This window comes from Diabrotica virgifera, chromosome 4 (assembly GCF_917563875.1).
Source record: "Diabrotica virgifera virgifera chromosome 4, PGI_DIABVI_V3a".
In the NCBI taxonomy this organism is placed as follows: domain Eukaryota; kingdom Metazoa; phylum Arthropoda; class Insecta; order Coleoptera; family Chrysomelidae; genus Diabrotica; species Diabrotica virgifera.
In genome coordinates, this window is record NC_065446.1 from 204,214,251 (window position 1) to 204,238,392 (window position 24,142).

Here is a 24,142-nt window from a genome sequence, read left to right on the forward strand (position 1 = left end):
CTCACCAGTGGCGCACACCAACACCCCCCTACACGCGACACTATATATACACGAAATTTTCGATTTTCTAAATCTGACTGATTGAAATATGGGCCAAGTACCATCTTAAAGTTCAGGAAAAGGCTTACCCATTCATATGTCAACCATCCATTTTGGTCCAAGGGTGTGGATTTTACGGCCCTTTCTATTTAGGGTCTGTTTTCCGTTCTCGTCCCCAAAACTCCCAAAAACTTCAAAAATTTAAGTCCAACCTTTGCGGCTTCTAATAGTACTGATCATTACCATTCCAACGCATGTCTAATTTTAAAAATCGGTTATACCATTCAAAAGTTCTCGGAAGCATGACTCAATTTTTATTTAAAAAAGGGAAAATGTTTGTGGATATGTATGTGTGTTTGAAAGTTAAACCGAATTGAATTTTTTTTTCTGTGTTTGAAGAGGGGGTCAGGTCCGATTTAGAACCGGTGTAGTTTGTGACTTTTGACCACCCATATGCCAGCTAGAGGACTTGGTAGGTACAAAACGGCATATTTTTTGGCGGTATATATCTTCGGATCAAGAAGAGACAGGAGAACCGCCAATACACCAAATCAATAGTGTTGAGTTATGCTTTCAAATGGTGTTTAAGCCGTTAGGATCACACTTACACACGGCTCAGTATAGCAGAAGAACTGAAAAACTATACTTTGAAAATTTTGGTTTTTCGACAATTACTCAAAATTTCAACCTACGAATTGCGCTAATAACTGAGCGTTTGTAGAAGGACTCTAGATGAATCTAACGGTGTATACGTCATATCCGGAAAAATTCGAATTTTTAAGTTATAGGCTTCATAAATATGATCAAATCTATTTCCTCGTTCAAACGGGAAAAACGGTTTCTCAAGCTCAATAATTCCTGTAATAGCTTCAGTTATCATACTTGACCTTAGATCCATCAGATACTACTGGTAAATACTTCTCAAACTCATATACTGATCAATATCAGTTAAGCCTTTTAGAAGTTATTAAGCTACATAAGTATAATCCAATTAACGATTATTCCCGAAATGGTTTATATAGTTGTAGTGATTACGACGCTAAATTTGATCTGGCAACGGGCAATACGACTTCATTTACCAGTTATCTCAATATTTTTTTTTCAATCTATTTCGAATAGAAAAAAATCTACTGTACATTCGATGGACACTAGATCATTTGGGAGATAATGCAACAAAGGTGACCATTTATAAAGCTTAACGAGTAATAGAGGAACATTGTATTCAACTTCATACATTTAATTTATAAATAACTTTGAAAGACTCCTGATACAAGAATAAAAAACCGCTAAACGCCTTAAAAATGAGTGGCGCATACAATAATCCAGCTACAAAAGATCTTATATGAATATTACGTGGCGCGAAAATGTATTTTCATTTTGATGTAAAACAAAATTCTTGTTTTATTTTAAAAGATTTGTCCATAATATTTGTTAAATTTGAAGTAAACGCGCCACAAAAGAGTTTCAAAAATTCAAACTGTATCAAAGTTACGCTTTTTCAAAGTTACGTTTACTTCAAATTTAGCAAATATTATGGAAAAATATTTTAAAATAAAACTAGAATTTTGTTTTGCATCAAAATGAAAATACATTTTCGCGCCACGTAATATTCATATCAGATCTTTTGTAGCTGGATTATTGTATGCGCCACTCATTTTTAAGGCGTTTAGCGGTTTTTTATTCTTGTACATAATATACGTACTTATGAAAAAGTTCCCAATATATGATACTTTAGATTTATTAAAATATATATAAAATTATCTATTACTAACAGAGTTTGTTTTAATAGGTAATTTATTTATTTATTCAATTAATGATTGCCAATGTGATAATTAAATACGCCAATCATATAATGCGACAGAGACGCACCATATAGTGTGACAGAATCGCACCACATGAGCCAGTCAGAGGAAAAATGGTATAATTGCATATAACTTTTAGTAAATGAAAGATTTTGTATGTAATCGAACTAAAAAATCTCAATAATACTTACTGAGCCAATTGTGACGGATTCTACACAAGCTTTAGTTGAAATTTATATGGAATGTCGAATTGTAATGATTAAATTTCGTTGTTCTTTTGTAACTAGAAAAATACCATTTTACCAACAAACGTCAGTGAATTACCACTTTTCTCTGAGCGGCTCCTATAGAGCGACAGAGACGCACCATATAGTGCGACGCGCGGCGGATTAAATATTGAGTGGACGGAGTGGATTAACATATGAGTTTAAAACGAAAACCAGTCTTGTTTAAAATGAAAAGAAACCTTTTTTATTTAAAATGACCGAAAAAAACCTACAAAAATTTTTACTAGAATAAAAAAGGTGATCTTTTGAATTTGTTTTAAGAGGATCGGTACGTATTTTCGCCTGCAATGCTATTCAAATGGGGATTCATTTTTTTCGAATCCTGAGAAAACTAATAAGTATTTTTGAAAAATTTAAACGCAGAATGAAAGATCACATTATTAGCGAGGGCCGAAAGTCCCTGAGAACTTCTATAATGTTTATTTTAATAAGTTACAGGGGTGAAAAACTAAGAGAAAATTTAGTGTGATTTTTAATTTCAAATATATCATTCAAAATAAACTTTTTAATTATTCTAAGGGACTTTCGGCCCTCGGTAATAATTTAGTCTTTCATTATGCGTTTAAATTTTTCAAAAATATTTATTGGTTTTTTCAGGATTTGAAAAAAATAAACACAATGCCGTGGTAATATTTTCCAAATCTATCTTTGTCTTACAACGCACTCAGCCGAATATAATATTGTCAGCATAATATTGTCAGTCAGACACTGACAATCAGTGACAATTTTAAATATTTGCCATTGCATCGGGAATATGTTGAGTTATTGATTAAATATTATTGAAATATAGTGTATTTGATAAATAATTGATTTAAGACGTGAACTTAATAAAAAGTTATTTATTGTGTATTATTTGTGAAAGATCCAAGCAGAGAATACATCAGGATAATATATTCTGTGATCCAAGTATTTTGTTGTTAAAGATGTTTAAAATTGTAAGCGTTCCATAACAATATATTATTAAAAAATCACTTTAACACTTTTCCTCTTTTCTAGATTCAGTATTAGTCTTTGTTGTACAAATAAATCATTACAATCACTGAATATATAGTTAGTGAAAAAATTATCACATTTATTAACTGAATTAATAATTTCCAATTATAAAAATAACAGTTATCCAAGAACATTCAAAACCCATCTCTTTAAATTAATGATGACATTTTCAAGTAGAATGACATTCTAGTAATGTTTACAAATCCATACCAGTGTGAATTTTACTACACGTAATTTGCCGTGTAAAGACAGAAAAAGTAGGGATACACGTAAAATATTTGCGAATTATGTACCCATAGCCTTTAGATACTCAAAAATTTCGCCCGGTCACCTTCACGTTTGTTTAAAGGGGACATTCTTAAATAGGAATCCGCCAAGAAACCGAATAAGTAATTTTGTTCATACAAAAGCGGCCTCATAACATGGACTAAAAATAATATTATTAATTTGTTCTTTCGCTATTAAATTCATGTTTAAGCTTATTTGAAATAAGAACTGTTGCTAACACGTTATAAAAAATCCCTATTTCCTATTTCAACCTAGATACCAAGACAACAGCCTTCGTAGTTAATCGATGTTGCGGTTTGTGCAGCCGTAGCTGTAAAAACAAAATCAATTTTCTTCTTCTGTTTCTTTGTTCATTATACAATAATAGTTGATAACAAAAATTGTGATGTGTTTTTATTATAATGACATAAGGAGTTCGGTACAAGTATTGTTTAAAGTACAAGTTCGGTACAATTAAAATATGTTTATTTTTATTAACAAATTGTAGTTAATTCGTTTTTAAAAACACAACATAAAAATTTAATTACATATATTTTTGGCGTTCGCGAACAATAATTGTAGTTGCAGTCACTATATTTGGACATGTCTTCTACATTTGCAGATAATTTATATATTTTCCATTTTACCAAGGTAATTTCTAAGTTAGCAATGTACAGTGATTCATCATCATCATCATGCAACCTCTTCTGTCCACTGCTGGACATAGGTCTCTCCCATTCTTCGCCACTCTTCACGGTTCTGTGCTTCTTGTTGCCATTTTTTGGATATTCGGTTAATGTCGTCCATCCAGCGTGTTAATGGTCATCCTTTGCTGCGTTTGTCTTCTTTTGGACGCCAGTCAATTAGTTTTCCCTTTCCCTATGTGAAATGCCCAATTCCATTTCAGCTTGGCTATACGTTCAACGACATCAGTGATACCTGTTCTTTTCCTTAAGTCTTGGTTCCTTATTTTGTCTTTGTCCTTTGCCGAGAATCGATCTTTCCATGCGCATTTGTGCTACTCGCATTTTTAGTGCTGTTGATTTTGTGAGCGTGAGAGTTTCTGCTCTGTATGTCATACTTAATAGGAGGAACGCATTGGTCAAATGTCTTCCGTTTCATAGCTGTCGGGATGTTGCTCTTAAAGATGTCTCTTAGTGAACCATACGCCGCCCAAGCAAGTGTTATTCGTCGTTGAAATTCGTAAGTCTGATTGTCCTTGCCTATTCTGATTTCAGGACCGAGATATATGTACTTTTCTGTCAATTCTACCACTTGATTTTGGATGGTTAGGTGTTCGCTGGGAACTAAATTTGTCATATTTTTGGTCTTACTGATGTTCATTTTTAGAACTATTGTTGAAGATACGTTTTCTACTTCTAGTAGAATTTGTTGTGCTTCACCCAGATCTTCGGCAATAAGTAATATATAGTCGGAAAAACGCAGATGATTGAGCATTTCTCCATCTGTTTTTATTTTCCCACTTTAGCATTAAAAAAGGCGTATTCGAGGACCGCTATAAATAATTCAGGTGAGAGAGTGTCGCCCTGTCTCACACCTCGCTTGATATGAATTTCTCTGGTAGTATCATGTAGTTTTACACGCATTGTGGCGTTTTGGTATAATGTTTACACTAACTTTGTAAACCGGTAATCTATTCTACTATTGTTCAGAGCAGTTATAATGCTGTCTAATTCCACAGTGTCGAAGGCTTGGTGAAAGTCTACGAGTAGTCTGTTGTATTCTATCGACTTTTCTATTAAGGTTTTTACTATTTGTAGGTGATTGTTTGTTCCGAATTTTGACCGGAATCCAGCTTCTTCTCGGGGTTGGTAGAAATCTACCTTTTTTTTCTAGTCTTGTCGTAATTATTCGGGTAAACATTTTATAGATGTGGTTGAATAAGCTGATTGGTCTATAGTTTTCTAGGTGCGCCTTGTCTCCTTTCTTGTGTAGTAAAATTGTTACTGCATTGTTCCATGTTTCTGGTACGCAACAATCTGTTAGACAAAGGTAAAACAAAATTTTTATTTGGCTGAGAAGGGCACGTCCAGCCATCTTTATAGCTTCTTTTACGACTCCATCTTCTCCTGGCGTTTTGTTGTTTTTCGTCTTTTCCATTGCGTCCTGCACTTCGCCTAGTATGATCTCTGGCATGAGCTCTGAACCCTGGTTGATAATTTTGCGTGATGCAGCGGCTTCCAAATTCTTTTGGTATTCTCTTTGGCTTGTGTTCTTGATAGAAGTCTTCAACTATGTGTAGCAGTTCTTCTCTATTTGATGTGGGGACTCCTTCTTTGTTCTTTAGTTTATGTATTTCGCATTTTACATTGTTTAGCCGTCCTTTCAGGACTTTCAGACTTTTATTCTCTTCTATAGTTGGCTGGACTTTTTACAGCGAATTTTGTACAGTGGTTAACCCATTCTTATTCTCCAAAACATCATTTCCGTTGCATTTTTTCTGTTTCTCATCCTATTATTTGTCACCCACGTCTCTAAACCATACAGTGAGCAGCTTTCCACTATTAACTTAAGCTTCATTTACATTTAGCAAGTTAACTGGCTGAAAGTACTTGCAACCACTAAACTTGCTTGTGGTTTTCCGTCTACATATGTTCAAGTTTATTTGCTAGTGACTACTCATTGTAAATATAACTTTTACCTGTACGAATTTGTTTAACGGTGTTTACACATAGAAAGTACACACCAAATGGTGCAAATAGTAGATAAGCGGCAACTAAACTAGCCAGTCTGTCAATTTCTAGCAAGTGCTTGCCCACAAGTAGCCAGTGCACTTTCCTGATGTTTACACATGGCAAGTTTAGTGTCCGCAAGTAGGTTTTTTTAGCCAGTAAACTTGCCAAGTGTCTTTCTCTTTTCATCCACTTTTCCTTGTATAAATAATCGCTTCAACTCATATTTTTGATTTCTTAGTATGTGATTCAGTAGCTCATTTTTTTTTCCTTCACAGTGTTGAGTATTTCTTTTTCTTTTTTCATCTTTCTTAATATTTTCGTGTTTGTTACGTGTTGTGTCCATGGTATTTTCCATATTCTCCGCCATCTCAACACCCCATCTCAAAGCTGTCAAGTCTTTTTTCAGTTTCGTCCGTAATTGTCCAGGCTTCAACGCCATACAAACAGGACAGAGAATACATAGCATCTCAATACACTAGTTCTAATTTCTCTTCACGGTTTTCCATTGCGTAATACTGTTTTCATCATATTGAAAGCGCTTCTGGCGATCTCTATGCGTTGTATTGTTTCAAGGCTGCGGTGCCATTGTTCATTTAGGTATTTAACATCCCAAATAATTGTATCTGGGTACTTTCTCTAAAGCTTTTCCTTTATCGTAGATTGTTTCGTGTTTAATCTAGTTCTTACTGACAATCATGATTTTTGATTTTTTTGTGTTCAGAGCTTTCTCTGCTGTCCGCAAAGAGTATTGTATCGTCTGCATATCTGAGATTATTTACTAATATTCCGTTAATTGAGATGCTTTCATTGATGTCTTCTAGTGCGTCATTAAACATTTTTTCTGATCTTCTTCTTCTTAAAGTTCCCTCTCCTATCGGAGGTTGGATATCATAATGGCTATAAATACTTTGTTGGCTGCTGCTCTGAATAGTTGTAATGAACTACAGTTAAACCGTTCTCTACGGGTCCTCAGGCAGGAGATGCGTCTTCTTCCTATGCTTCTTCTTCCTTGGATCCTTCCTTGCATAATAATTCTCAGCAACTCATATTTTTCTTCTCTGATAATGTGACCGAAATACTCCAGTTTTCTAGTTTTTATACTCTTCATAATTTCTAACTCCTTATTTAAACGTCGTAGCACTTCAACATTGGTAATCCTTTGAACCCACTGAATTTTCAATATTCTTCTGTAACACCACATTCCGAACGCTTCTATTCTTCTTATGTGTTGTCTCTTCAATATCCAAGCTTTCATTTCGTATAGCAATATAGAAAATATGTAGCATCTTAGAGCCCTCAATCTGAGAGGAAACTGAAGGTCTTTGTTTGTAAGCAGTGTCTTCATTTATATAAATGCTTGCCTTGCAGTTTCAATTCGGACTTTAATTTCTTTGCTTTGGTTATTCTTGTCATCAACCCAGGTTCCCAGATATTTGTATGTCTTAACTTTTTCTATTTGGGTTTGCTCTATCATTATCCTTTCATTTCCATGTTCTGTTCTGGAGACAATCATAAATTTAGTTTTTTTCTTGTTTATTTTTAGTCTGTATCGAGTGCAATCGATACAAAACACAACCCTGTCTTATTCCTCTCTTTATATCAATATTCTCGGATTCTTGTTCTTCTATCTTTATATTGGCCTTTTGATTCCAATACAGATTGATGATAATTCGTGAATCTCGTCTGTCTATATTTCTGTTTTTCAATAATTCTATTAGTTTTTCATGTCGGACCGTGTCGAACGCTTCTTCGAAGTCGATGAAACAGGAATAAAATATCCAGGTTCATATCTAAGCATCTTTGAGAGAGGACATTAAACGCAAACAATGCCTCTCTTGTTCCAAGTCCTTTGCGCAACCCAAATTGGGTATCGTCCATATCACATTCTAGCTTTCTGTATAATCTTCCATGAATCACCTTTAGAAATATTTTGGAGGTATGGCCACCCATTCCTGAGGGGGTTTTCCGGTTTTATATACTTCATTAAACAGATCCAGTAGTACCGGTAGACTTTCACCGTCTAGACATTTTAGTAATTCCGAAGGTATTTCGTCTGGACCTGCAGTTTTTCCGTTTTTTGCGTTTCGTATTGCTTGTTTGATTTCCTCCATTATGATCTCTGGTCCCGTTTCGCCATCGATTTCTTTCGGTTCTTGTCTATTATCCTCAAACAGATCTGTTATGTATGTCTTCCACTTTTTTAATTTGAATTCTATAATAATTTGACTCTTTGACTTCTATAATAATTTCTCCATTTATGTTTTTAAGAAGGCCATCTTTCTTTTTTCGCTGTGTATTTGTGATTTCCTTTATTTTCTTGTTCATGTTAAAGCTATCATACTTTTTAGAATATTCTTCTATTTCACTACATTGATTTGCCAGCCAGGTGGATTTGGCTTCTTTTATTTTCTTTCCTATTATTCTTTGGATTCCCTTGTATTTTGCCTTACTCCTGCCTTTATGTTTTCTTCTTTTCTCCATTAGCTCTACGATTTCTGAAGTCATCCATCTCTGTTTTTTATTATTTTTGTGGGTACTATCTTCTTTCCTGCCTCTACTAACGTTTCTTGTATCATGTTCCATTTGTCATTAACATCTGTTGTTTTTTTCTGATCATATATTAAAAAGTAGAGGGGATAGCACATATCCTTGTCGTACTCCTTTCCTTCTGATATCGGTATATAGTAATGATTCTCGCATTCTGATCATCTATTACTGAATACGTCACAGTTAACGTCTTAACACCGTTCTATAAGTATTTGTACAATAAATAATGCCTCTGTAGTGCCAAAATATTTTCCAAATCCCAGTTGGTTTCCTGTTATACCATCGTCTAGTTTTTTGTAGACAAGTTCATGGATCACTCGATACTTAATACTGTACTTGATTGTACAGCCGATCACTCGAAACTTTTGCACGCGTATGGGTAAAACCTTGTACGATCTGGTTTTATGATTTATCGTGACACTAATGCCTGGTTGCACCAACAGATTTTAAGCTCCAGCTTAGCTAAGCTCTACTTATAGATAGGGCCTCCTTGAGTATCACTTATGTTGCACCATAATTTTAGATTCTTACCTTATTATCAAATATATCTATTATTATATTATGGTATTCTTATTGTAATATATTATAATTGTAGTATATTAATTCTTATGATATTCTCGACTTAAGCTTAAGATCTGTTGGTGCAACCGGGCATTATAGTACTATCGGTAGGATAAAAAATTGCATCTTCTGTGGCCTGTAGACATGACAGCGCTTAACGCCGTGGTTATCAGTAGTTTTATCACGTGAAACGCAGCGTTAAGCGCTGTTATGCGTACGGGGTCTAACTGTCTATCTGGCTGACTAATGACACGAGGGAGAAAATGACTTTAACCTTCCGTGACTAACATTGGGTCTGAGAAACCGACCAGTTAGAGTTTTTACGATTATATCCAAATCGTTCGTTATGAATCTTCGCCGCCATCAGTAGCTGCCTAATTTAGATGGCTATTATTGAATTTTGAGTCTTCAGTGTCAACTAATTATGCAAATATCGGAAAAAAATATTGAGATTAACGAAAGACCGTGCAAACAAGTGCTGATAATTTAGTAACCCAATTGCCAGGAGTAAAAAGTGAACATAGGTACAAGAAAACAGCAATGGAAATATTGAGGTTGTTTTTGACAAATCAGATGTTATGTGATTGTTTTATTTTCTTTGGTACTTTACTAATGTTAAAGTTGTTTAATAATTTAAAAATAGATATCATAACTCCTCTACTTGTTTGCTTCAGACGAGTTGGATCGCGATCGCCATCGTGAACGCTATCGCGTCGTTATCGCTTCGGTGTGTTTTCCGCTTTAATGTTCAGAAAACCTATGTTAGTTGCGGAAGGTTAATACCATTATAACCGTGTCCATCACACGGCAGAAAATTATGTCTGTATGTAAATAGAAATTAAGAAGTTGATTTTATGAAACATAGGTATTTACCGTTGATGGCAATTATGTACAAAATTAGATAATTTTCATAGTTTCAAGTAAAAATAAAATTATTCAGAAAGCTTATGTGTTTATAGTTTATTTAAAAATAGTACTTTGTTTAAAAATATTTCTCGTGTTATAAATATGTGAAATTTCCTGGCAACACATACAAGTTGTGCCCTCACTTTCGTATATCACTTAACGGTGCCACTATAGTATGCGGTCTACTATCGTGATTCTACTATATCTTACGGTCTACCGGAGATGCGGTGTAAAACCTGTATTATATTACAGTGCCGGCAAAAAATCTTTACAAAGTGAATAAAACAGAAATCAGAAGAATTATTGTTTTAATTTTACAAATTAATGCTTTGTCATATCCATTTATAATTTTAGTTAGGGATAAGCCAATTTTGTGGTTTATTCCGAACTAAAATAGTAAATTAATATGACAAATTATTGATTGGTGAATTTAAAATAATAGTTCTTCTAATTCATGGGATTCATTCACTTTCTAAAGATTGTTTTTACCGGCACTGCATACATGTGCCGCTCAACAACACCATAATCTGTTCTCAGAAGGGTTTGCACACAATAATGAAAGGCAAAATATTTATTGATAAGTATGTAGTAATAAACATTTTCGGAAATGTACAATAAATTTGTTTCTTTACTATTAATGGGTGATTCATTTAGAGGTATGTACTTTTTTCAAAACGAAAAATAAAAAAAAAAATTTTTTTCATCATTCTTTACAATTAGTTCTTAAAGTTCATTTCTTTTAATTATTGTTGGCCATGACTGCGGTTAAGAGGGTCCATGTGAAGTTCCAATTCTTGATGACGTGTTCGAACATTTCGATTGATATTTGACCAATGACTCATGTAATATTGCCTCATTGGTAGCCGGGTTATTCATGTATACTTTAGACTTTGGGTAGCGTCAAAGGAAAAAGTCTAGTGGCGTAATGTCACAGGATCTAGGCGGCCAATTCACTGGTCTGAAGCGTGGAATAAATTGTTCACCGAATCGTTTTCGTAATAAAGCCTTGTTTTCACAGGCTGTATGCAAGTGGCGCCAACTTGTTAGAATCAAATATCGTTTAGACTACGAGCTTTAATTTGAGACAAAAAATAGTCCGCTGTCATGGCGCGATAACGGTCTCCATTCGCAGTAACCTTCTGGTCGGCCTCTGTTTTAAATAAATATGTACCGACATTTCCACCGACCCATAAACCACACTAAACAGTGTTTTTTTTGTTTATAATGGTGCAACTGTTGAACCTCTTCGAATTGCTTATCACTCCAATGACGGACATTTTGTTTATTCACATAACCAATAATTCAAAAATGGGCCTCATCAGAACAATTTTTTTTTCGGAAACAGTGGAGCTTTTGTAAGCTTATCAATAACCCATCGAGTGAAACGGTGACAACTCGGAAGATTGGTCAACATCATATCTTGCACTAATCGAAGTATGTATGCTTTTAAACCAAGATGCTTAATTAAAATACACCAAGTCTTTCCATGATGAAATGTCACACAATACTGAACAAAAACGCAAGGTCAGGTAACACGATTAATGCAAGACGTCCCATGAAATACCCACCAAAAAAAGTACCAATGAATAAATCAGCTGTTATATAAATCGTATGTATGTTATATAAATAGTATTTTTTTCCTCTTCCATTGTATAATACATTTATTTCACTCCAAATGTTTATTACTTGTGAATAAATATTTTTTTCTGCAAGAGCTTTCTTACATTCGGCAAATCCTCCAGGAATTTTCATATTGCGATCGATAGACTGCACACTATAATTATATGCACAGGTAGACCGCATACTATAGTAGCACCCACTTAACTTTAACACGCCGCCCACAAGTTGTGTGCCAAAAATCACGTAATTCACTGAGCAGCACCTGTGTTGTGTTCTTGTGCACAGCTTCCCTGGCTTCTGCCGCCTGCGCATGCACACCAAAGGTGGATCCCCAGTCGCCTTCATGGAATATCAGGACGTGAGATGCGCTGCACACGTCATGGCTGCCCTCCAGGGCTCCTTTCTTCTTTCCTCGGACCGCGGACCCATCCGAATCGAATACGCCAAAAGCAAAATGGCTGCAGAGGTCGGTTTTCCTTTCCATCTGATATCCATTAACATACAACATCTTGGAACAAGATATATTAAAACTAAATGTTTGGTAAACTATTGCAATAAATTATATAAAAAATCATTATGATATTATCAGCTAATACCTAAAAATCTTTTATTTAGTTTAGTCTTTACAGAAACTAGTTCAAATGAAATTTTAGATCAACAAAACAAAATTTAGTTGCTAATAAATAATTGATTACAGGTCTAGATCCCGCGTATGAAAAAACAGTTGATTAATAGCAAGCTGGAAATTTGTTAATAGCTTAAGGGTGTCTAGTCGGATAAACTTTGATATATGGGAACACTGGAACAATGGCAGTTTTAATAGGGAACTTGCATAAATTTTTAAATATTAAAATAATATTAAAAAACATAAGGTAACATGATCTTAAAACGCTTGCATCCAAAAAAAACAAATATTTTTAACCCGTACGCTAATTACGATGTTTTGAAAATGCTATAAAATTCAAATATTTTAGGAGGCTCTTGAACGTCCTTCTATTCGTCTGACGTCAGAGGCCACGGTCAACCGGGCTAGCTAGCAGTCGGAAACAACGCGAGTAGGTATTACGGGTATATTACATTTTATATTACTCACGAGGGGTTTTCAAAAGAAAGCGATTAAGTACAATAGTACATTTTAATCGTCTTTAATTGAAAATTCCTAGTTTTTCGATCGTATTTTCCTTGTATTTCGATCACAAAATCATTGAGTAGATATACAAAAAAATCAATTTAAAATTACTTTCCCGATATTACTCCTGACTGTAAATTTATGAGTGCACAAACAATTTTTGTTATATTATCTGTATGTGATATCAATTTGCTATCAATACAGGCATGGGGGGCTAAGCAAGCAAATTCTCTTAATCTACGTATAACTCGTTCAATGTGAATTCTTAAACTAGCTACTCTTTTTGTTTCAAATACTTCACTTTTTGTAAGTTTTGTACTTGAAGATACACTTGGTGGTCTAACTAATTGGCAATCTCTGCTAACTAACAAATGCTCTATGTGTTTAAAACCCCTGTCATCCATTACCGCCACTTTCGGTGGAAGAACATTTAAAAAACCACTATGTTCAAGAATAACTGCATCCGACGTTCTTCCACCGAAAGCAATAGAAATAAAATTAATAATCCCATCAGGAGTGCAAGCAATTAAATATTTTAGAGTATTGCACTTTTTGTATTCAGACCATGTTAAGGACTGTTTAGCAGAATCTGATGGTTTTTCAATTTCAATTTCTAAGCAATCGATAATACAAAATACTTTACTATAACGAGCTCGAAATGCTAAGGGTAAGTTTAATTTAACTGAACTCACTTGGGGATTAAAAATACAAGATCTTAAATATTTACTAAGTAATGGAACAGATTTTGCAAATATTCTCGATGCATTGCTTTCGCTTATGCCGAAATTATCTCCAAGAGACATAAATGTTTGTCCTGTTCTTATCTTTTTAAGAGTTAAAAATAGATGCATTGTTTGAGTCTTACAATATTTTTCCATTAATTGAAACGTGTAAAATGCATATTCTGGTAGCCCCATATACAGTCGAGGTCTGTATTGTAACTTCATCACTGTACACTTCAAAGACAAACTTTTAAATTGTTTTGCTTCCTCTACTTTCGTATTTTCATCACAAGATAAAGAATCACTTTCATTGTACCAACAGTCGTCACTACCACTATATTCACTATACTCTTCAAATACAGAACTTCTTGATTCACTTTTTGTATCTTCAAATATTTGCAAGTCTTTTATAGGTGAAGTTCCTGTATCCTTATTATGTATTTTCAATGGCGACAACCCGACTGTAAGAAGCAGATTTAAACCATATTTTCTTTGAATGTACAAAATATATACAACAAACTGATGACTTAATAAAAAATTTAATCAATCATAAAATCCTTCCTCCCTATAACATTTGCTACCTTTTGTCATTAAATAATAAAACCGTATATGACTATTTAACAGAATTTATTTCAATAAGTAACCTTAACTTGTGAGCACAGTTAAACTAGTAACCTTTGTTTTACCCCATTTGTTTAAAACCTTCTTTCCGTGACCCAGTCTAGTTTGTGTATTAATTTAATGTCTTGATGGGTCCCTAGACGAGAAGCGAGTAACCATGTTATTCCTTACTGACAATCAAATAGGTATTGTGATAATTACTTTCTTTTCTTTGCTTTAGGAAGAACTTAAAAAAGTTGTGACTGGCTGAATGGCAAAAGCCTGTGCCAAAAAAAACCGACTGTAACACTCCTTTGAAATTTGCACTGAATACCTTTACTTCTTATTTTGATGTGAGTCTGTGTTGATGCATTATTCAGTTTTTGAGGTAAAGCTGATTGGTTTAATTCAGGTCCTGATTGTACTGAGTTTGTGAAACTAGGATCACATTGTCTCTTATCATCATTGTCCTCTAAAACAGACTTAGATGTAGAAGCGGCATCTTCAAGAAGCTGTCGTTTAACCCTTTTAAGGGCTGGTTCCCTCACAGGCTGAGAAAAAGCTCGTTTTCTGTCTGGTTGACAATCAAATATGTGCGGGACAACACCTGACTTAATAATTTTGGGACCACCCATAATCTTGAATTTTATATAGTTATCCATATCTTGTTCCAACTGCAACAAATAAACAAGTATAAGTAGGCACTTTTCATGAAACGATAACTAATATTTTTTTAAGTAGAAAATAGGTACCTAATTAGATAAATACTTACATCAAAATGATCCTCACAGACATAAAGACCTATGCTTTTTTGTGAAATATCCTTTTTATCTCGCCTGCATGCCTTTAGCCATTTTAATCGACGTTTTGGTTCTTTTGGTAGAGTAAAAAAATATTTGTTAAATGTTCTGACAGTTGTCCTTTTGCATCCCGGCACTATACAGTACTTATATTGCGCAGATTTGTTTTCCATTTTGATAAAGTATATTACACAATAAATACACTAAACTACACTAAATACAATAACATAAATGCCGAGCAAACGTCACAGTTATTCGACACGCACAACTGGCAATGGCAAACTGCATTCAAATCAATAGCCCACCGAACGGGCAAAAACGATAAGAGTGGCCTGTGACGTCAGACCCAAGCTCGCGCTTTTGAAGTTGTTTCAAACGGAAATTTTAGGCGCAGAACTTTGATCAGATGTTGTACGTACACTATTCATTGTTAAGACTTAATATTTTGAATATAACATTTTTAAACATAAATTAACAATTTTATGCAAAAAAATTTTTTAGTGCAAGTTCCCTATGTGGAACAGGTTAAAAATTTGGAACGACCAGACCACGAAAACGGCACATTTATTTTGTCCGACAGAACAGACTTAAACTCTCCGAACAGAGATTAAACTCTCATGCAAAAATAGACTGCTATTTATCGCCTGTCAAAATTCCTGTCATTTGACATATTCTACATGTTCCACTCATTAAAACGCCCGTTTGGTGATAAATAGCAGTCTGATTTTTGCATGAGAGTTTAATCTCTGTTCGGAGAGTTTAAGTCTGTTCTGTCGGACAAAATACATGTGCCGTTTTCGTGGTCTGACCGTTCCAAATTTTTAACCTCTTCCACAATTACAACTTCTCCTGTTCCAGTTTTCCCATATATCAAAGTTTTTCCGACTAGACACCCTTAAGGTATTAACAAATTTTCAGCTTGCTATTAATCAACTTTTTTTCATACGCGGGATCTAGACCTATATATTTTGGTATTTTAAATTATTATTATTATTAATTATTGAATTGATATTTGTATAATCTATGTACTCAAACCTGATAGGATGGTTATTTTTATTATGTGCCTTACTGGTTGATCATAGTTTATTCAATATTCAATCATCTTCTACTGATATTCCTGTCGCCAAGGGGGGTACAACGGCCTCCTTAATTTAGATGGACTTACCCAAGTTTTTTTTATGTATTTTGACCCGTAGAACACGAATTTTTTGGGTAACAGTTGATCCGGATGTCGATAATATTGTTATAAACAAAGAACTTGGGGAATTACATAACAGCAATTTTTCGCAAAACAAAACATTTTTTTGGATTTTTTGGGTAATTCTCAGCAAAAAATGATCTTACAAGTTTTTTCGTAGGATGCATAGTTTTCGAGATAAACGCGGTTGAACTTTCAAAAAATCGAAAAAGCAATAAATTTTTAGCAATAATAGTAATCAAAGCCGATAGAATTTGACTTGAACTTTCAAATGCGGTAAGCATAATTGCTATTTTATTTTTCAATGCAAAGTTATTCGGGTTCAAAAATTGCAATTTTTCGATTTTTTGAAAATTCAACCGCATTTATGTCGAATACTATGCATCCTACGAAAAACTTGTAAAGACATTTTTTGCTAGAATGACCCAAAAAATACAAAAAAATGTTTCATTTTGCAAAAATCGCTGTTATGTGATTCCTCAAGTTCTTTGTTTATAACAATCTTATCGACATCCGGATCGACTGTTACCCAAAAAATTCGTGTTCTACGGGTCAAAATACATAAAGAAACTTGGGAAAGTCCACCTGAATTAAGGAGGCCGTTGTACCCCTACTGGCCACAGTACTATAGATTTTAATACTTTACTATATTCTTTGGTGATATCTTCAGTATCTTAAAGCAAAGCTATGCTGCTTTTATCATCAAGACTGGTGTTATTTGTTTTCAAACTTGCAGAATTACTGAACAAATATTTTTTTCAAGGTACTTTGCCTTTCAATTTTTTTTGCCTTTCGGAAAAATGTTATCAATTATGATAATCTAAATGGTGTCCTGATATTGGACTCACTTAGCACTATAAAATTTAGGCACTTCCAAAAATACCGCAGGCAATACGGTAAATGTTCCATATTCTAACACATTTATGAGACAGCCGAATTAAAATTATTGAGATAGTGTTTATATCGGTATAAAAGAAATAACGAGTAAGTCTAAAATGCTGCTTTGTCTGACACTTTGTTAAATAATATTTTAATAGTATACCCATATTTAACAAGTTATATACTTCGTCTAATTTACTTACCGTTGCACGTCATCCGCGTCATAGCCCGTGACGTCACATGATACCAACACGAAATATTTTGGCGGTAGGTGTGTTCTTTTTAGAATAATTTTGCCGAGTACACAGACATTACAGTCACTAGATATAATTTTATTATGTATGCGTAGAAATAATATTTAAAGATTTCTATCAATGTTAACTTAAAGAAATACACAATAATATGTTTCATTTAATTTGTATAAATGGATTTCAAAGCGTTTTTATGAAGCAAATTTGTTCGGAACACACTGTAACTGTAATCGAACGAAGGTGATATTTTGGCGTAAATTGGTAACATGTATTTGACAGTTGCGGTGATGACACTTCATATTTGTTTATATTCTTTACTATAAGTATTTGTTTCATTATATTTACTGTTTTTATTATGTACTTAACCCTTAAGTACTAACACCCCGTCTCTCAGACGGCATCGCTTGTCGAAAGTGGGATATTTCCCTTCCTAGAAAATTTTGAAGGTCGCCCATTTATGACTTTTTAAGTTGGGTTGTTCTTTAGTAGTATTGAACTCGGCAATGTGCTGCAGGTTGTTATTCGAAAGATATTTAGGCTCAAAGTGTGATTTCCGTCTAATAGACGGGGTGTTAGTGTTTGTGCCCAGTTCGTCATTACACATAATATGCCCCAGTTCGTAAAAAAACATCAAATAGGGGAATAAACACCCTGAGGAAACTCTTTTGAAAGGGTTTGATGAGATAGAAGACGACATAAGTGAAGTGAAATCATTTTGTGATGAAAATGTTGCCACTGACTACCATTGCTACACTGTACTAATTATAGTACCTGTCAGTTTTTTTTTGTTTTAACATTTTTTAAAAACCTTTTTATTTTCATTTTTATTACCCTTTGTTTAACTTGATTATAAATTTTTATTAAGATTCTTTAATTTGTTTAATTTTTATCACACATTTTTTCAGGAGTGAAAAGGTACACAAACAATCCTTCCATTCTTGTTATAATGTTTTTTATTTTAATAAATACAGAAAAACTAGATTAATTACTGTGTTTTTTAGATAATCAATACTTTCAGTAAGTCAACGAGATATTTTTTTGCATGAAAATATTTAACAAAAACAAAAATTACCACTAAAATTGTAAACCCGTCTGTCAGGCGGTTAGTTAGTGTTTACGCCATTGATTGAAGATGTTAGTACTTAAGGGTTAACAACGTACAACTATAACTTAATTCTTGTTTTCTATTTCTAAAGTTTTTATTTATTTACATTGAATATTAATTTGTTTTGCTACCTAATCCACTGCCGCAAAAATTATGTGATGTATTTGATTTAAAATGAATTCAAGAATTTTTTGTAATTGGGCAACAATGTCAACTCAGATCTCTAACGAGGATAATGACGTGAAATGGTAAGTAAACTAGACGGACTGTAGACAAAATTGACCCATTTTTATACCGTGATGTATAACGTTGACGTGCACTAAGAACCGACAAAGTAACGTGCATAATTCCATACTTACGGAAATGGGAAAAAGGGACAAAGGAAAAATGGTATAAAGAATGATGTAAAGAGATGAATCAACTGATGAAATAAGTGAAAATGATAGAAATAACAGGTCAACAAAATAAAGGGCTAACATACTGCTGGACATGGCTGGGATCGTAACTTTGGACATCAAGGACAGACTAAAAATATGGCAAGAGGGTCAGACCTAATATTAAAGGAATATAGTGCAGACCGAACTCCAGCTATCAAAAAGGGACAAGTATTACAAGTAATAAAAATGACAAAAAAACATAAAACAAAACAAATGAATTATATCAAAATGTATGAAAATGCAAAAGCAGATTGTATTTTTCGAGAGTTTTCCGCAAACCGAATATTTTTTCCAACCAGTCCATTTTGAAACGGTGAGATACAATCACATATAAATATCTTAGGAACCTACCGAGTTAACCAAGAGCCAATATAATTAAGATATGAATCGAGTACAATATACCACTGGTTCTTGCATTTGTCGATTACGACAAGGATTCTGATTCTGTAGAATTTGAAACAGTACTGGAAGCCCTAAAGCAAAGCCTAATAGATTACAGGTATACCTCACTAATCAAAAACATCTACCAGAACGCTGCATCGAGTATGCGACTACACGAAGACATAGAAAAATTCAGCCTAGGTCAAGGAGTAAGACAAGGAGACAGAATTTCACCAAAATTGTTCACGCCAGCTCTAAAGTCAATATTTAAGAACACCAAATGGCAAGATATGGGCATCAATAAAGATGTAAAAAGATTAAATCATAGGAAGTTTGCAGATGATGTTGTAATAATTGCAGACAACTTACAAGATACAGTTTCCATGATACATTCGCTTAAAACTCTGTTTTTATACCAATACTACCGTACAACAAATAGCTCGTTGTGTAACAGAGTTACACAACGAGCCATGGAACGTGCAATGTCGGACGTGAGCCTTCGAGACTACACAACAAACCAACAAATCAGGCAAAGATCAGGAGTTCAAGACGTCATCGAAAGGGCTACGACGCTTAAGTGAAACTGTGTAGGTTACTTCGCTAGAACACAAGATCGACAGAGGACAAGAAGAATCATGGAATGGAGGCCCAGAAACTATAAAAGAAGCCGTGGACGACCACCGACTAGATAGACTGACGACGTCAAAAGAGTAGCGGGAAAGTGGCTACTTACTTACTTTCCGTGTCTGGAACACAAACAACTTTAAATTCGGTATTTCCAATGGTTGGCCACATAGACGGCCCTGTCATTTTCTGTCTTCTTCTGTGCAGGTCTCTCTCATCTCTGTGCATGATACACATACTCTGTGCACAGACGCAGGTATCGTCCTCCTGGTATCCCCATTTTTTCAGGTTGCTAGCACTACGTGAAACACCGGTTCTTATTCTGTTTAGCGCTTTCCAAGTCGGATACGGTAAACTGTGTCAAGCAGCCATTTCCTCTGAGGGAGGAAAATGTGTCGCGGTAGCTGACGCTTGCTATAGGTGTATTCGGCGCCTCTCTGGCGCTTCGGGGATGGATCTTGATGTTTGCAGGAAGGTTTTCCGAGATCTTAGTCTGCTTGGCTGAGTTTGGTGGTTATATAAGGGGTGTCTTCGGTCCGTCTCCTGCTTTTTTCGTTCTACCTCTGACGTGACCTTCCTCCTGATAGGTGGTGGAGCAATCCCAACTATGGGGTATACCTCTTCGATAGGTGTCGGTTTCAGGCAACCCGATATTATACGAACCGTTTCATTTGGAGCCACGTCGACGTTCTTTGCGTGAGCAGAGTTTGCCCATACTGGTGCTCCAAACTCCGCGGCCGAAAAACATAATGCTAAGGTAGAAATGCGGAGAGTGTGTGGTTGTGCTTCCCATTTTGTATTTGTTAGCTTGCGGATGATATTATTTCTGGCACTTGCTTTCTTCTTGACATCTTGACAGTGGTATCGGTAAGACAGAGTTCTATCCAGACGGACGCCAAGGTATTTGGCGTCTCGTTGTGTTCCAGCATCTGACCACGCCATTCCACCTCCAGCGGCCTTCGGGCATGCTTGTTTCTAAGGTGGAAAGCACATACCTGGGTTTTTCTGGGCTTGGGTTTCAGATGGTTTTTATCGTAGTATAGAGCTCTGTCTCCCAGGGCATCTGTCAGTTTCACTTCGACTTCATTGAAGGTTCTTCCCTGAGCTGCCACAGCTGTATCATCAGCGTAAATAAATTGCCTTGTTTGTTGGTGTATGGATTGGTCGTTGGTTTATATGTTGTATAGAATCGGTGCGAGGACACTTCCCTGTGGTAGCTCATCTTTTTGGTCCTTCTGGAGCATCTATTCTGGAGGAGACATTTCACTAACCTTGTTAGTCGGAAATCCTTTGTAGTTTCGTAGAGTTTTGTGAGTAGCCGTTGATAGGTAACTGTGTCATACGCGGCAGTTAGGTCTATGAACGCTACTCCTGTTATTTCTTCCCGTTCCAAACCGTCTTCAATATGTTGGGTGAGATTAAGAATTTGACTGCAGCAGCACTTTCCGGGTCTGAATCCTGCTTGTTCTGGAATAATTTTAGTCTCCACACATTCAGCGATCCGGTTCAGTATCATTCTTTCAAATGCCTTGAAAGGGTAGCACAAAAGAAAAACAGGTCTAAAACTCTTTGTATCCGCCGGATCCTTCCCTGGTTTTAAGATGGCTACCACTCTAGCTTTCCTCCAGATTTTGGGGATTTGTAATGTACGGATGCAGCAATTCATCATTTTTATGAGCCACTCTACGGTTTTTAGTCCAAAGTTCTTTATTTGTTCTGTTCGTATGTCGTCCAGACCAGCCGCTTTATTATCTTTCATTTGGTGGATCGCGCCTCTCATCTCCTCTAGACAAAAAGAGGTACATAGAACATCTCTTTCTTCGTCGATATTCCGTTGAGCTCTCACCTTGTTCTTTCTTGATGTCGTCTTACCGTTCATTAGACGACGATGGGCTATCTGATCGGGTGTGACTTCTGTCATGTTGACTGCCGGAGCGGCGGGATCATTGACAAGATTTCGAATCAGCTTCCAGGCACGTCTGCTGTTTTGTTTCATGTCCAGACTCGTGACCAGCTTGCACCACCTTTCAGTTCTGTTGGCGGATATCGCATGTAACATTTCCTCCCCAGCCTGTAGTGTTGCTTCCGAGAAAGGCTCTTCTTCATATAGCTGTTCATATCTTTAAAGTAGGGGTTTATATTCTTCATTGAGCCCCGCTATGTACTCAGTTCGACAAACTCTAGGGATAAATTTCCGTGATACTTGTTTTACGATTTCTACAAATTTATTCTATGAATCAGGGCAAGGTTCTGGGAAACTGGCTAAAAGCGGGCCAGTGTAGAAAACACTGGAAAGAGCTGAGGGAGGCATATATCCAGCATTGGACGCGATTGGTTGTGTGACAATGATGATGAACAATAATTCTATTGTACACCTGGTTCCAAAAAAAACTGATACGACTCTTGAAGCGTATTTTGTAGAAAATTGAGCAGTGTATTTTGAAGGATAAATACTTAATATTTACATACTGTCAATGTCACTGCCAAATCTTAAAATTTGTCAGATAGCTTATTCTGTTCCACGGTTATTAGAGTTTATTATTAATCTTTATTATTAATACTTTCTCCGCAACTGAGAGTATCTTATCAACTGGGTTTTTTTTAAACAATAGATGATAAAATAAAAATATTGACAGTTCAAAAATGTGAACATTATTGAATTGTGTGTGGCCTAAGTTTGGGCTGAAAACTGAAATGTATTACATTTTTACAAAATTTTGGAATATGTTTAATTACGTAGACCAATTTTAACAGTTGTTTTCAATACAGATTTCAATCCTCTACAAATAGTTTCTAATGTCTTTTGATGTCAAATAATTAGGGAAGCTGGAATTTAACAGTTTAGAATTTTACATTGAGTTAATGCAAAATTGTGACGCATGTCAAAATTCTCAATGTATTTTAATTGTATTCATTTTCTTCGAATCCTGAGAAAACTAATAAATATTTTTGAAAAATTTAAACTCGGAATGAAAGACTACATTATTACCGAGGGCTGAAAGTCCCTGAAAACTTCTATAATATTTATTTTAATAAGTTACAGGGCTGAATTGAATATTAATTTGTTTTGTTGTATAATCCACGTTTACAATAATTATGTGATCTATTTGATGTAAAAACTATCATTTAGATAGTTAATATAAAAGTTTAGATATATTTAAAATAATATAAACATTTAGACCTTAATAATTAGTACAATTTATGAATTAACATAATATGTAATCAGTTGTTTGTTGTTTGTTTATTTTATTATTTGTATGTCATAATAAATATAATGTCAGATCAATCAAATACACTGCTCAACATGATCAAATCTTACTAAGAGTCGTATCAGTTTTTTTAGGAACCGGCTGTACAATTAACTAAAAATTTAATATCTACTTCAAAGTTTATAGTTCAGAAAATAGTTTGGGGATAGTCTTTAGGGCATAATAACACTATATACGAAACTTATTGCGCTTAAATGTATAGTTTAACAGTGTATTCAGTTGTTATTTTAACGAAAGAGGATCGTACTGTACGGTATATTTATCTTCCTCAGTTTAATGAAATTCACTTGGATACTCTAAACTCTAAGATATGTGTATTTTCGAGGATTTTCAGAGATAATTGTATGGGTTACGAAATACAGTATCAGAATATTTACCTACTCTACACTAAAGTTTACTTTACTTTAAATCCCGGTTACGTTTTCAAACACATTTTACAAATCAAACATGCTCTAAAATGGAGTTTTAACTAGCGTAGGCATTATTGATAAAATTAATGGAACCTTCAGTCTACGTTACCTGTATTTTAAATTTGAAAGTTTGGTAGATTTTCACAAAGGTGGATACGATGAAAGAAATATTTACTTGTTGGAATAGGATCATAAAGGTTCTATAATCAATTTTTTTCAAAAATATTAATTGTGGTTTTTGTTAGTTATACAAATAAATTTGAATCTCTCAAAATTTCAATTTCTGAAAATACATAGAAACTAAAAAGCGAGACTACAGGGATTTACAGATAGTCCATTCTTTCACGGTTTTTGCTCTAAATTTTAAAGAACCGCTTGGATTGACATGAAATTTGGCATACATATACCTTACATGTCAAAGAAAAGAAGTGATATTGTGCCGATGTGTGCTTTTGCCCTGGGGGTGACTTTCACCCCCTCTTGGGGGTGAAAAAATATATGTCCAAAATAAGTCCGGAAATGGGTAAACTGGCAAATTTTAAGTAACTTTTGTGCTACAGAGCTTTTTCGCCAAGTCAACACTTTTCGAGTTATTTGCGAGTGAACATGTTCATTTTTC

The 24,142-nt window shown here is 34.7% G+C and overlaps 1 protein-coding gene across 1 annotated transcript in view; it reads left to right on the forward strand.

Annotated features, from left to right (window-relative positions):
- LOC114346012 (protein couch potato) overlaps positions 1–24,142 on the forward strand; it is a 408,847-nt gene that overhangs the window by 346,844 nt on the left and 37,861 nt on the right. The window contains exon 8 of the mRNA XM_050649860.1: positions 12,004–12,184. Within this exon, the coding sequence (XP_050505817.1) occupies positions 12,004–12,184 (181 nt within the window). The remainder of the gene's footprint in view (positions 1–12,003; positions 12,185–24,142) is intronic.